We start from the raw sequence: 15,306 nt of genomic DNA, 5'->3' as shown, positions 1-15,306 counted from the left end.
ATTATATTATATTAAAAGAAATTATATACTAAAACTATACAATAGAAAGAGAAAGGATACAGACAGAAGGCTAAAACAAGAATGATAATAAAAACCCGTGACAGACTCAGAGTCTGACACAGCTGGCTGTGATTGGTCATTAAAATAAAATAATTCACATGCCGAGTAAACAGTTCTCCAAATCACATTCCAAAGCAGCAAAACATGGAGAAGCTGAGGCTTCTCATCTCCCCAGGAGAAGAAATCCTGGTGAAGGGATTTTTCATAAAATATCACAGTGACATTCCTGCATTTATTTCCAGGGAAAGAAAGCTTGAATGAACTGTTAATTGTAAAAGGACAGCCAGGGGTTAATACATCATAGTTTCCTTTGGGATTTGCATGTTCCTTATCTGAAGTGCTGTGCTTTGTTGCAGGGAGAAAACCTGCTGTTTGCAAGGGTTTAAATGGATGAGTAATACAGCTGTTTTCCCACTAATCCGGTTAGAGGCTTTGATAGCAGCGAGCAGTCGATGATGGGGGCAGCAATTCCATCCCAGCACGTCCTGATTTAGTGACTTGGTTTCAGATGTTGACACAGAGAGTATAATTTGTGATTGTGGGTAGTGGGCAGGAGAAATGTATTTCAAATCTGCAGAGGTGCAGAAAACCACACAAAGGAGAAACCTCCCTAACAGCAACAGATGTGTTAAAGGTCAGGAGCTGCTGTACTTTTTAAATTCACTTGGCCTTTGTAAAACTCCAAACTAGTGTTTACTGCTTAGGAACTGGAAATTAAATGTCAAGAGCATATGAGATAGAACAGAATCATATTCTGGGAAAATTAAAAGCTCATCTCCTGCTCTTGTGCAGTTCTGCACATTGAGTAAACTCAGAGGGAAAGTGATTTCTACATGAGTTGGTTTCAAAGAAAAAACTGTGCATCCAGCCTATGAAGTTATTGTTGGGGATAAAAAAAAAAATCTGTGGATGATGCATCTCTTTTCCCACTGATTTTTAATAGAAGTTTTCCATGTAATTCCAGAGCTCATTGTTTGCAAACCTGTTTGTCTCTCTTACTCCTAAGCTGGTAAAATCTTTACACCATGCTAATTAAAATATTTAAATGTGCTAACAGAGGGAAAAGAAAGTTTTTTAAAACTGTTTTCAATATGTCAAAAGGCTCCTTTCCCTTTCTGCTACATGATCCATCCTGTATTCTGCAGTTCATATTGCACCTGTATTATCTTAAGTACAGGGAGATGTTCCTTCCTTCTGGGAACTACTTTCTTAAGTTTATTTTAAAAATTAAATAACATGCCATGAATGAAAACCTTAACTTGAAGTCCTAGTGGAGGGAAGAGGATGGTAGATTCTAGAGCCAGGTAGCATGTCAGGCTTATACAATCTTTGCTAGAAATTTTAGGTTTGTAGGGGTGTACTTCTGTTTGGTTGGCAAAAACCTGGAGTTTTATATAAAAATAACTTAAACTTTGTTTCCTTTATTATTTCAATGTAACATTTTTAGTAGATGTGAAATTAAATTGCGTATTCAAATGGTATAACAGGCTTTTTTTCTGTGTTTTTGAATTTTGAACCAGAAAAGTTCAGTAGTGCTAAGTTTTTTTCAAACAACATCACTACTTGAGGGAGAAATTAAACATGATCATGGCATCAGTGGAACTGAAGTATTTGTGTTGGTGGATCTAGAGGAAATGAGAAGGACTCGTGTACAAAGGTTTCTGCCAATGTACTTTGATTCTTAATTTCTCATTTTCCTTAATGGACAATACTAAGGAGAAAATATGAAGATGCCTGCCATCTTTTTCATTATTTGACAAAAATCTAGATAGTCAATCAGGTTCCCTCTACAATAAATATGTCTGCATAAGAGCCTCTCTTAGTGCTTTAATCCTGAAGAATTTCAGGTAATGAGTCACAGTAGCTGCAATTAAGTGTGCAGGCTCCTCAGCATCATAGCTGTGTGAGACAGTAAACAAATACTTGTAATTAGTTTGGGGTTTTTTGTCAGGGGACATGATTTGGTGATTTTTACTAGTCACTGAAAAGTGGTAAAAAGCAAGTTGAGGTCTGAGCATTGAGCTTCCTGATTCTCTTAACAGCAACCCAGCTGACTGACCTTTCAGTTGCTCTTAAATTGAATGGTTCATTTTCAAGAAAAGGGGAGCAATGATAGCTGCAGATAAACACATCTTGGTAGCAATGTTCCTTAATGGAAAATCATTAGCATTCCTTAATGGAATTATCATTCATTATCTTGCATCTTCCATATTCAAGGAGCAAGTGGTTTTTTTAAATGTGGTTTTTTCATACAGTTATATTTAATAAGCACTGTAGGTGCAGGGTTAAAAAAATCTTAGAGAAGTTATGATCAAAATCTTGTATTCAATTTCTACCTTGCTAATAATCACAGGTAGAGAAAGGCTATGTATCTATGGAAATAAATGTAGGGGAAATATATCTGGAGGACAGGTTGAGCAAATGTAATGAAGGTGAGTATTCTGCAAATAAAATTGGAGAAAATTTGGAAATTATGGAAACCAAGGGATTATTAAGAAGTTGGAAAGAGATTTATTTTTAGTAGTAGGAATTACAGTAGTATAAAGAGTGTCATGGAATACTTATCTACTTGTAGAATTATGTTTCTTTTTACTTTCTAAAAGGAAAGTCAAGAAAGGAGTCAGTGAAGATCTGTTGGAAGTTTTTCAGGGGGAAAGTTGATAGGGATGGAGTTGAGAAGAATATTAGGGTAGGGGGAGTATTATCTTAGCTGACTTTTTTGGAATGAAATTGGCTTCAGTGGGACCCTGATCCTCAGGAAAGGAAATTACAGAGTTTTTTTCAAGAAAAAGAAAAAGTGAGGGATCACTAGGACTTGAGCTTCTTGCAGTCTTCATCTGACATGATGAACTAGAAATGCTTGTACAGCTTCAGTGACATGGCTAGAGACAACTTTTTGTCTAAATAATGTATGGATTGATGGTTCACTTTCTCTCCTGGAAGGCAAATTATAAGTGTTTGAACTCAGATTTTTACTGTATGACCCTTTTGCTGTAGCTGAATACTGTTACATATGCGTGGAACATTTCAGTAATTTAACACAAAAATTATTGGCTCAGATATTACAAAAATATTGTAGGTGTCTTCTCTGAGGACTGAAAATGTTTTACAGGTGATTGCTTGGCTTAGAGAGCATCTTCTCACACACCTGAGTGCATCATCTGAGAAGCTGAGTTTTAGACATGCTCTCAAACTCACAGAATTTGAGCTCTTTTTTTGGTTGTTCTGGGGTACAGAAATAAATAATCTAATGACTGGTGTCATCACAGATGAGGAGTGCTGTTGCTGGGGAAACTCTTTTATCCACAGGTTCTCAAACCTGTCAGGTAAAAACACTTCAAAAAGCATGACTTGACGCCAAATAAATTTAATGCCTTTAAAATTCCAAGGAAAGATTCTTCATATCAATATTTAATGCCTTTCTGGAAGATGCATTTTAAGAAAACATCTACCACTAAATGTATTTGTCATGGTTTATTGCAGAAGTAGCCAAGGGAATTTTAATAACCAGTGGTAGGTGGGTGGTGAGACAGTATGCAAGAGGTCAAATTGGAGTGTCTCACTGCCCCTTTTAGCCTGAAATCAAGAATATGTAAAGACTTTGATTAGTTGTTTTTTTGGTTTTTTGGTTTTTTTCTCTTTGTTTTGTCCTGCCAACTTAAATATTTGTCCCAAGTAGCTGTTCATCATCCACCCTAGTTAGTAACGGACTGGCAAGTACTTCATGACCCTTATGTGGTACAAATATTCAAAATAGTAAATATTGCAAAGCTTTCATTATTGCAAACAGGGAATACATTCCAATTCCTTTTTTTTTTTCTTTTCTTTTCTCTGTCTACTTCACAGTTTTTCCATCTCTATCTAGCAAAAGACACATTCAGTAGTTAAGGTTTCTCTTATCCTTAGTGTAAGTAAAAATTTCTTGTTAACTTCATTTTAACAAGCCCTACAATACTGTCTGTGCAACAAGACCAAATGGCAAATGCTCACATAAAGCAGACAAGTACAGAATAGTCTGTGACAGAGAGGTGAAAATGAAGTGTTACTTTTCCATCCCAGTAATGATATTCCTTGTGGTACTTGCTTGCATTTCCTCTAGAATATCTGGCTTAAAATAGTAATGTCCGTGTTTAAAAAACAATATAACATAAAAATCATGTCAGTTTTTTTCTCTCTGAGAATTACAGCTCAGACCAGAAGCCAAGTTGCCACATTCACCTCTGAACTGTGCACAAGCTACAAAGCCTTTGTAACACTCCAGCCAGACAGATCCCACACAGAAGCTACTCATGTTTTTATTCAAAGACCATCTGGACATACCTGATATATAGCTGCAGGATTTAGAAAGAAAGAATGTGATTCAACAGCTTTTCTCTTAATTTCTCATTTAAACTGAGCCTTGCATAGCTACAAATAAACTTGACAAACATTTAGAAGCTTTATTTTTCTTTTAGAATTACAAATTAATACCCAAGCCATCTGAATTCTGGAATTTGTTTGTTTATACATCTATTAATTTACCTGCTAGGGAAAGCATATCATGCCAGATTCAACACCCCAAGGGAGCTGAGCCTGCTGCAGCTCTGTGCCATGTATCCTACTAAATGTCTGCCCAACTGGGCCAATATACATGGAGCACATGTATATACACATAAATACATAAATATATGTCTATACACACACACATATATCTATATATCTATATATCTATATATCTATATATCTATATATCTATATATCTATATATCTATATATCTAATCTATATATCACACAAACACACACAAATATTTATTTATTTATTTATTTATTTATTTATTTATTTATTTATTTCCCCACAGGTAACACAAACAAATGTAAAGCATTCGTGTGAGCACACATATGAGTTTCACTCTTAGAGACCTCTAGGAGCAGCAGCTCTGTTTTACACAAATTTTTCCTCTCCAAAACAATTAAATCCATCTCCTTACTCTGATTAAGGGTTCTTCTCTTAAATATTCCATACTAAGTCCTGTGCAAACCTGAAATGCACGTTACAGTATTAACTGTAACTTTAGCTTGCTGTAGAAAGAAAATGTTCAAAATGGATATAAGATAGTAAAAAAAAATACAAAAACCATAGAAAAATTTGGAAAAGGAATAGTAAAAATATAAAAACATGATCTGTTTCATTTTGTATCTGTCACAAGGCATTAATTCTAGGGAATAGTTTGCTTGAGTGCATGAAGAGCCAAAGGGAGTGGAAATTAGAAGCTCAGATTCTACATTAGGATGTCAGGAGCAGGGATGTTGCTGGATGTTGTACATTTATTACAGTACCATATAGCTGACAGCTCCAGATGACTAGAAAAGTCACCTCCATTCCTACTTTGAGGGATTGCTTTGGGCATCAATACACATTTTTATTGTCTCCTTTTATAGCTGTCAAATGTCAGGGAGTCAGACTTCTAACAACACATGGCATGGGGGGGGTCTGTGATTTCCAGAATAAATCTGAGCTCTCTAGTACATTAGTAATATTTAAAATGAGTAGAGTATAAAAAGTAGTTTATAAAAAGTAGTATTTAAAATGTGTAGTTTAGTGGTATATAAAATTATTTGATAACTCTACCTCATGGTTCCCCTGGCTAATAAATCATTGAATCCTTCCAGTTTCTTAATCTTCAGCAAATCACAAATTTTACTAAAGAGGCCCCTGCTTTGTCAGACATATCATTGATCTTGGGATGTTTTATGGCATGTCAGATGCTGGACCAAAAATGCATTTCTGAGTCAGCTTTCCAACTAGGAAACTATTATCAGGAAGTGTTGTGACAATATCATTAAAATTTGTATGGGAGAATGATTTCTTAACAATAAACTCATTCCTTACCAGTTCAGAAGAGGCTGGGCTGGGCTGGCTTTAGTGATTCTTCTGGAGAATGACTCACCATGTTAGTGAAAAAAGAAGAAAATGCAGGCTGCCCTGAAGTTTTGAGACAAGGTGGAGGCTGTTTGTTCAGTGATCTGCCTTTTAAAAACATACTTTCTATGACAGTCATCTATTTGTTAGGCAATCATTTTGTGTGGCAGTGTCTTGGTTTGGAATTTGAAGGATCTCCTAACTTAGGCAAAGCATGAATGAAATACCGATGGAGTTCTCAGTCTCCCACTTTCAAGACTCACACTTTTCCCTCCTGTCTCTCACTGCCTGCCTTAGCAGCATCCCCCATGTCAGCACTGTGCTGCTGCAGCCTCCTCACTGCCCTGGAACTCCAGGCACCTGCCCAGCCAGGCACAGAGCTCTGCCCTACAAGGGGAGCAGGCACATGGGAGTCAAGATGTGAGAATGCAGAGGAGATTCTGCAGCCCCCTGCTGTCCCTCTGCCTTGTGAGCCGATGCTAAAATGCTAAAATATGTGTCTGTCTTGTGACTTCTTGCACTAATTAAACATTCATACCCTGAGGAGCAACCTCACATATCAGGAGAATCTATAGGTAACAGTTTAATAGTTAAAACTTTCTCTCTGATGACCAGTGAGGGGACATGAGGAATGTCAGGGAAGTTCAGTGTGGATATTAGGAAAAAGTTCTTCCCGGGGAGGGTGGTCTGACACTGGAACAGGCTCCCCTGGGAATTGGTCATTACTCCAAGCCTGTCAGAGTTCAAGGAGTGTCTGGACAATGCTCTTAGTCCTGTGGTTTAGTGTTTGGTAGTCCTGCATGGAGCAGAGAGTTAGACTTGATCCTTATGGATCCCTTCCAGATTGATATATTCTCATGATCCATCTTTATGGCAAGGGTGCTTCATGTTTTAGACAAGTTGAATTTGACTGAATGAAGATTCTCCCTGTCAAGTGATAACAAGAAAATGTCTACTAAATAATTTTCTGGGAAGTTTCTTCCTGTTACAGCTCTCTTCCCCATGGATCTGGGGAGCAGTGCCATGGAGGGCAGGCTGCAGAGCTGCAGGGCTGTCGTTCAGATCAGCCAGCTTTCCCTGGGAGATGATGGAGTTTACAGTACTGAATTTTTCAGTAGAAGTCAGAAACACGGGATTTCAAGTAAATAATACATGCTAACTTAGCCACAGCAGCATAAAAAGACCATAAATTTCATCTTGCTAAGGAAATTCATCTTTAAGCCTGCACTGACGTTCTGTGTTGTAACTCTGAGATTGGCAGTGCAGCATCATAGTTTATGGTCTAAACATTAATCCTGGGGTACTTAGTGGGAGCTTTGCATTGATTTATGTGCAGATAATAATATTGCTTGTAAAGGTTAAAAAAGCTGACTGAGAGCACACTTTGGCCTCGTGTTTGGTCTTTTCCCAAATATTTATCTTATGTTATTCTGCAATATTTTTTTCAACAGCTTTTTATTGATCTAACAGTTTTATTGTTGTTGAATTCTGCTAATTCTGGTGTATGATGTACACCTACATGTTTAACAGTGAAAAGAAATGTGATAGATTTTAAATCTCAGGGAATACCAGCACTGCAAATTGGCATTTAATCCTAATATTGTTTCAATATTTCAATCAATCAATACTTGAAATACAATTTAACAAATGCAGATGTTCTCCTTCTCAGTACTAGAATAAGTTTCTTATATCTTCTCTACCATGTATCTGTAGGATTGTACTGAAGACTGTCTGTACATAAGTCATAGAATGAGAGAAATTAGTTATTCTATAGCAAGATATGAATGGTGAACTTTGATATCACATATTATTTTCTCTCATGTCAAATTACAAACCTTAATTGCTTGAACTACCTCAGATTTTCTGTGTACTGAGAATTTACATGGGAATAAAACTTGGCAAATTGCCTTCATGCTATTCTCTAAATGAGTTCTGATAAATATTTATAATGTCTTCTCACGGCTCAAATACAGATTCTAACTGGCCTTATTCAAGATTCAGTTATTCTTGGGATTAACCCTGAAATCCTATTACCAAGCCTAAAGCAGCAGGGGAAAAAAAAAATGGAAAAAAAAATGACAAAGCCGGATTTAGCTACAAAATGAAAGCCTGGTGAAATCAGATCTATTTCACTATTGCTCATTTAATACATATGGATACAACTGGGTCACCAAGCTGATTTAGCCACGAGGTAGAAGTAGCATAGCAACAAAACAAACCTCAGCACATTGAAAGTCAGCAGCAGGAGTATGAATAAGGCTTTAGCAAAGTCATTATATTTTTCTCAACCTTCAGTTTTCCTGGAATGATGTTATTGATTTACTAATCTGTTGGGATTTTGGTATTTTAAATTTGTTTTATTTCTATAGAAAGTTTAAGTGTAGAAATTGATGCCTGGTTCAAGTTTATATTATTTTCTATAGAAGACAAGCATTAATGAATGTTTAAAAATGCACCAGTTTCATGCAGTTTAAGTCAGGTTCTCATTTCATGTCAGAAGTTTTTGGAAAGGGAGATTTTCCTAGGATTTTGTTGGGTTTTGGGTTTTGTTTGGGTTTTTTTGTTTGTCGGTTTAGGCTATTTTTATTTGGTTTGGTTTTGGTTTTGAATTATTTGTTTGTTTGTTTTTTGGGTTTGATTTGTTTTTTTGTTTTTTTTTAAATTTTATTATTAACTTACAAATGCAATTCCAGAAGATTCTGATTAAACATGATATGTTGAATCAATGTATGTCAGTAAACAAACTGACAGAAAAGGGAGGCAGTAGGTAAGGATAATTGGGAAAATCTGAAGTTTTGTTGTGTTATCACTTCTACAGATTTTGGAGGCACAGAAAGACATTTAGGAAGTAGGCTGGTTTACAGCTTTTCCGTAATTTTCGTCCTCCTAAAGTCAGAACCTCTTGTGTTCAAGATGTGGAATTTTTCCTTTAAGGAAGAAGTTTAGATTTTAATATTAGTGATTTTTCAAACATTTAGAACACGATTTTTTTTATTGTTTTAGTTGAAATGAAAATTCTATGCTAGTTACAGAAAGCACCAATGCCCTCCACCAGAAATGTAAAATTCCACATTTCATGGTCCTTTTAAGACCAGTTCAACTCTTTTTGTTTTAGTGCCACCTAGTGACTAAAACTTGAAAACTTTTTTTGAAGTTTTCGATTTATTGGCGTTTGGTTTTGCATTTTGCAGTGATGAGATGATTTACAGAAGATTTTGTTATTTTCAGACTGAATCACAGAGTTCATGCTGAATTCTTATACTTTTTTCATTCATTTCAGATGCTTTCTCCAGGTTTCTTTTTCTTTCTTACCTTCCCTTCTTTTGCCTTATTGAATGAAAACACCTGTCTGTAGGGTCTTGTTATTCATTCTTTGATCTGCATATCCACAAAGTGGAACAGATACAGGAAATAAATCAATATTTCTGTTTTACTTCCCTTGAATTCCCTAAAAACCTCATGTTGTGGTAGCAATTTTAGTAATTTAATTAGAAGGATTTCCAGGTCGAGATCATGAAAAAGAGGAGGCTTTTAGCAAGACATAAGTAACAATTTTGGAATTAGAAGTTTTCAGAATGACAGCCTCCTATTTTCTGCAAGTTCAGCTCGTGGGGCACTTGGATTGCAGAGGTCCATGGGCTGGAGGAGCCCATAGTGCAGGGGAGCTACCCAAGGGAGGGGAAAGGTCCCAAGCATTTAAATTTAAATCTTTGGCTGCACTTCTGTGTAATTTTTCCCTGGTTTTTTTCACTTGGTTTTCACAAGTTGATCCTTCTGTGAATCAGAAGATCAAGTCCTTGTAAGACTGTCAGATTAGTATTTCTGTTTCAGACCTTCTCCAGAATGCCAAGTTCAAGCAGCGTTAGGCTCAAAGCCCTTCATTTGGACTTTCATGTAGAGTTGAATTGGTTTTCTTGTCTTCCAGGTTATTGAGTTGCCCCATATTTGGCCAGAGATTGTACTGGTGGTCTGAGGTCAATGAGATTGAGTTCTCTTGAGACTTTTTATGCCCCAGTAGCAGGGTTAGTTATTCCTGCCCAAACCTGTGAGGAGAAGGTCTTCATCTCCTCAGAGCAGAGGATTGTTCTGGGACATCCCAGAGGTGGAGAATGCAATAGGATATAAATAAATGGGGTAGTGAGAAATAATCCAGTGGAAACTGCATCTGGATCCTATACCTTGCAGGTATAATTACAAGACAGATTTAATTATATTAATACTTCATGAAGCTTTAAAATAAAAAGCTCAAGGTTATCCCGTTTTCCTTGATTTACAACTGTGTTGCTGCAAGCCTCTCTTATTTTAGCTTAGATAAGGAATAAGATTTTCATATACTTGAAAAAATAGAAGCTGTCATTGGTGGTGACAGACTCTGTAGGGTGACTTTACATTTGAACAATTGAATGGTTTGCCTCTAAATGTCATATTTTGTTTTGTAAATGAATCACTGAGCCCATGACAACATTAAAAAATCCATTTATTTCCTTTTTTCTGATAGCACTTTTGTTGCATATGTTTATATTTACTGCAATAGTTAGGGGGAATGCCAGGCTGATAAATACCCAAATGACATATTTCACATAGATACACTGAGAGTACTTTGTTGAATAAGGTATGGGTTGTAATTACCTTAATTTTACACCTTTGATAGGATTTGATTTTGTAAGAACATGGACTTTCTGAAATGGCTCTGGTTTTTGAGAGCTTTAATGTTCTTTCTTGAGTTAAATACTAAGTGATTATGTTTTCAAGAAATCTTGTCAGCTGAAATAAGAATTATTATGGTACTTAGGGGTCAGACAATGTGACCAGTAATCAATAAAGGGTTACAGGAGTTATTTTGGCTTGTAAATTAAGATATGCAAATTTTTAAAAATCTTAATGTGCAAAAACTAATAGTGCCACTATGCTATTATGTTTCATATGAGCATAACTAAAAGCTGGCTCAGTATGGCTGAGTTTTGAATGGTCCTGGTGTTTGCCACATGTAGAAAGTCAGTTTTAAGGATATTCTGTTTTACAGTTGAAATCCTTCCATTACTTCAATACTTTCCTGGAGTTTAGATTAATTAAATTCACCCCTGAATTTTCTTTCCCTCTTCATCAGCATTTCATCAGTCAGATTTGAACTTTGCCTTCATCTCCTAGCAAACAGGGAAATGCTCATTCTGGAGGATTGCTGTTCCATCTATGATTCCTTCATCCAATCACAAACTCTGCTCCTCTGCCTTTCTGACTGGCATTAACATTAATGTGGGCTGATGTCTCTGCAAACAGCTGGCTCATACATTTGCTTAATTAAATCACAGCATTTGCAGACTTTGGTTGCTGTAGGTCTCCATGCTACAAATGTGTCATTTCTCTCCTTCATTTTACATCAGCATTTGTGCATCTACAGATGCAGATGCTTTGGTCTGACCCTTTGTTCACTTTCCAGAGTGTGTGAGTACAGTGCCATGCAGTTTAGGGTGGAAGTGCAGTATAGCAGTTTCCCTGTCAGCTGCCTGTACAGTTTGCACCAGTATTCCTTAAAATATTTTAAAAATCATTTCAATAGCCATAATTACCAATCCATGTGCTGGATATGTCCTGACCTTCTTAGAAATAATTATCCTGATATATTTGCAGGACTGCTAGCAAGTGACTATGATTGGCAGTTTAATGTTAGTGACATCCCAGGGAGAAATTTTCTTTTGTCACTAAATTTTCACTTGAATGCCTAAACTGCTGGGTTTTTTTAGCCAAGACAAGGCATGCTGAGGCCATAGGATTGAACTTAGGATTTCTTTTATATTAAGTCATCAAATAATTTCTATATAAATATCACTGAAATATCACTGGTGAAGTGATATTATATAGATACTAGTGATATATATATATGTACTAGATCTATATATATATACTATATATATAGTGAAAACTATATATATAGTATATATATATATAGGTCTAGTACATATATATACTAGTATATATATGTATATATATATAGTGAAAACTATATAGTATATATATAGATCTAGTACATATATATATATATATATATATAAAATTTACTTTAGTAGGGCAGAGTTGCCTACTAGGTAATGGATATATTTTTTACTTTCCAGATACAATTTCTGTACTTTTACTCCAACTCACAATTTGAATTGGTTTTCAGACCTTGTCTATATAAAATTACTTTATGTCTGTAATTATCCTATCATGGCTATAAATTTAGGTGGAGGCAAACTGAAATAATTCCACAGCAAGATAACTATTTTCACTTACACATGGTTTATGTTTCCAATAATCATTAGGTGATTTACTGATTACTTCTGTAAGAAACTTTAATTGGAAGCACCATTGCATGTGTCAGAGTTTTGCAGCAGAGTGAACTGGTTACAGTTGTGTGATCATCTCATGGTTTTGTTTAAGCAGCAAAGCAGGCTGGGTTTTTTTGGTCCCAAAAATATTCCTTTTTGGACAATATGGAATACATTAAGGAGATACAGTGTAACCCCCTAATAACATGAATTGAAATACTAGGCATTATTAAAAATGGTTTAATATTATTAATCCTCTTATCCTTTTAAGTTTTGTTTGTTATAAGTGTTGTACAGTTACAGGTTGGTATTTGCTCCTGAAAGCATTTTTCTCTCTGTACTTTGTGCCTGATACTCAGTGATTTATTTTGGATATTTAAGCAGTTGAGCATTTATTGAAACCTGTGACTTTATTTACCTTTTATGTACAGAGCACTATTGAACTAGCTAGCAGTAGTGAGATTTAAGCCAATGAGGCTTGATTTTTAAGTTATTTTAAGGCTTTGCACCAGGTTGACAGCATAAAATTACATTTATGTTTACTTTCATAGAACATCCATAATCAGGAAGAGGCATAATAATCTGCTTTCAGTTGAAATGTAAATTGTGAGGTCTGTATTTTACTACACATGAATATATGTATATTTATACAGAGACAAATTTCAAAGCAACCTTAAACTGATTTCCACTTGTGCAGACAACATTCTGCACTTAAATTTCTGTGTATGGTTTTACATAATGTCAGAATATCATAGAAATTACTTTTCAGGGAGTAGTCTTTACGGATATGTGAGTAAGACAGGAGAAGTATGTGTTTTCTCAAGACAGAAATTGCTACTGCTACCATCAGTATTCTCATACTTGCAACTGTACTCTCCTGTGCTTCCAAGAGTGTATTTTGTTTTCCATAATTTATATATACCAATTGAGTCTGATCTGCAAGTTACATTGTAAAACACCAAACTAATTCATGCAATATGGAAGTCACCTGATAACTCAACCAGTATTTTTCAAGGGGTTAAAAAAGGTAAAATTTATCTTTATGCTTTGGTGTTTTTTTTGTTGTTTGTTTGTTTGTTTTCTTTTTTTCCCCACAACTCTGCATTTCTAAGTTTTATTTCTTTATGTAAACTTGAAGCAAAATTTGTGTGAATTTTTCCACTAGAGTAGATTTTTTTGGTTTGCCACACAGTGAAGTATCAAATGACTGTTTTTTAAATATTTAGACTCATTTTGGGTTCTCCAATTACTACTGGTTGCTCTCAGCATAGTGGAAATGAAAATCTAGGTTTGACATTCTTTAGCTCATGAAGATCCAGAAAATATAAATCTTTACTGCTACAGTACACAGAAAAGAAAATTAAGTGTCTTTAATACTATTTCTATTTATTTTGCAGTTTAATAACAATGCTCAGAATGTCAGTTGCTTTAATCATCTTGTCCAAGCTAATGTGAGGAACAAGAAGAAACTGAAAGAAGCTGTCTATAAAATCTCTGCTAAAGGAATTACAGATTACAAAAAAGGCTTTAGCTATGCTTTTGAACAGCTGCTAAATGTAAGTATTTAAGCAAGATCTCTCTGCTGGCAAGTGAAGGAGAACTGGAATATTCAGCAGGCCACTGCATGCTTCTTCTTTGTGTAACTAAGTGGTACAAGTGCAAACCTATATTTAGCAAGTAAATTTATCCCAACAATGTTTTTTTCCTTGCAGGTTTCCCAGCAGGTTGCTAAGACATTGGAATTAATTTGCTTTTCAATCTGTTGTACTGTTTTACTTCATTCATTCAGCTGGTTTTTCATTTAACATGTGATTCACAGTTGACACATGCTTGTGGTAATGCTTGACTTGCAGTTAATTTTAAAATGGAAAGATCTGTGTTACTGTGTTATTATTTTAATTTTACCACATCATCTCCTAGCAATGCTTAGTTAACCTACAATTTCACACTTATTAGAAGTCATAAATACTTTACCATGGTTTGAGCAAGATAGGGGAAGGAAATGAATTAGCTAATAGAGGAATTCTAGGCACCTGATGATACCTAAAGCATAGTATTCAATCACTGAGACTATTCTAATTCTTTTCTTTTTCTCATGTATAAAAAGAATAATTTCCTCAAAAATTAAATGCAGTTTCGATTTTTAAATACATTGCACTTTCTAACCAGGCACAAGCTTGTTGAATAGCAATGTTTCCCATTTATAGCAAATGTTTGGGGTTTATTAGTAAATTTTAAATGGTTCATGTAGTTGTTTAAATAAATAGGTCTACTTCTCACCTTCCTGAAGTAGACACATTATATCTTAAACCTTAGCTGAAATAAAGCTGTATCACTTTACAGCAGGTAAGGTATACCTTAAGTATTCTTATCCTTACTGGTTTTGGTTTTGTTTTGATTTGGTTTGGTTTTCTGTGGGGTTTTTTTGTGTGGTTTTATTTGGCTCAGGGTTTTTTTGGTTGGTTGGTTGGTTGGTTGTTTTTGGGGTTTTTTTTTGGTTGTTTGTGTTTGTGGTTTTGGTTTTTTTACATTTTTTTCCCCCAGTCTGACATATTCTGAAATTCAGGACACTTCCCTGATATTGTATGTGCAGTTAAAGGCAAGATCTGCTGTAAAAAATTATAACCTTGTAAAATTTTGATGACAAAAAAGAAAATGCAATGTTTTTATGGGAATTTTCTCAGTTTACTACTATTCAGATTAGCAGAGCACTCTGGGGAGAAATGAGTGGGTGTCCTCTGCTGATGGTTATATAAAACCACAAGCAATATTTTGAAGTCTGCTGGACATTTTGGACCAGGCTGGATGGCATTTTCCCCTGTTCTGCACCTGTTGACATCTTATGCAGAGGGAACCAGGAAGAAAAGAAATTTTACCAAATATGTCCCTCATAACATTGATATTTGCTTAAAGTTATGGGTTACATTTGGTGCAGCACCAGGTACATCCTTGTTCTGCAGGCAGCATTAACAAAAGCTGAGCACAGGGGAAGCCTCAAGCTGGACTTTTTTGTAGAACTAAAGTATTACTTAAAAACTAAC

General features: G+C 35.4%; 1 protein-coding gene across 3 annotated transcripts in view; it reads left to right on the top strand.

Annotated features, from left to right (window-relative positions):
• The window catches only part of CACNA2D1 (calcium voltage-gated channel auxiliary subunit alpha2delta 1), a 366,353-nt gene that overhangs the window by 271,430 nt on the left and 79,617 nt on the right, over positions 1–15,306 (top strand). For all 3 annotated transcript variants that reach the window (XM_054631736.2, XM_077179149.1, XM_077179150.1), the window contains exon 11: positions 13,663–13,821. In XM_054631736.2, the coding sequence (XP_054487711.1) occupies positions 13,663–13,821 (159 nt within the window). The remainder of the gene's footprint in view (positions 1–13,662; positions 13,822–15,306) is intronic.

This window comes from Agelaius phoeniceus, chromosome 5, assembly GCF_051311805.1.
Source record: "Agelaius phoeniceus isolate bAgePho1 chromosome 5, bAgePho1.hap1, whole genome shotgun sequence".
Lineage (NCBI taxonomy): Eukaryota > Metazoa > Chordata > Aves > Passeriformes > Icteridae > Agelaius > Agelaius phoeniceus.
Note: the sequence above shows the minus strand (reverse complement) of the source record. Positions and strands in the feature narration are given on the sequence as shown.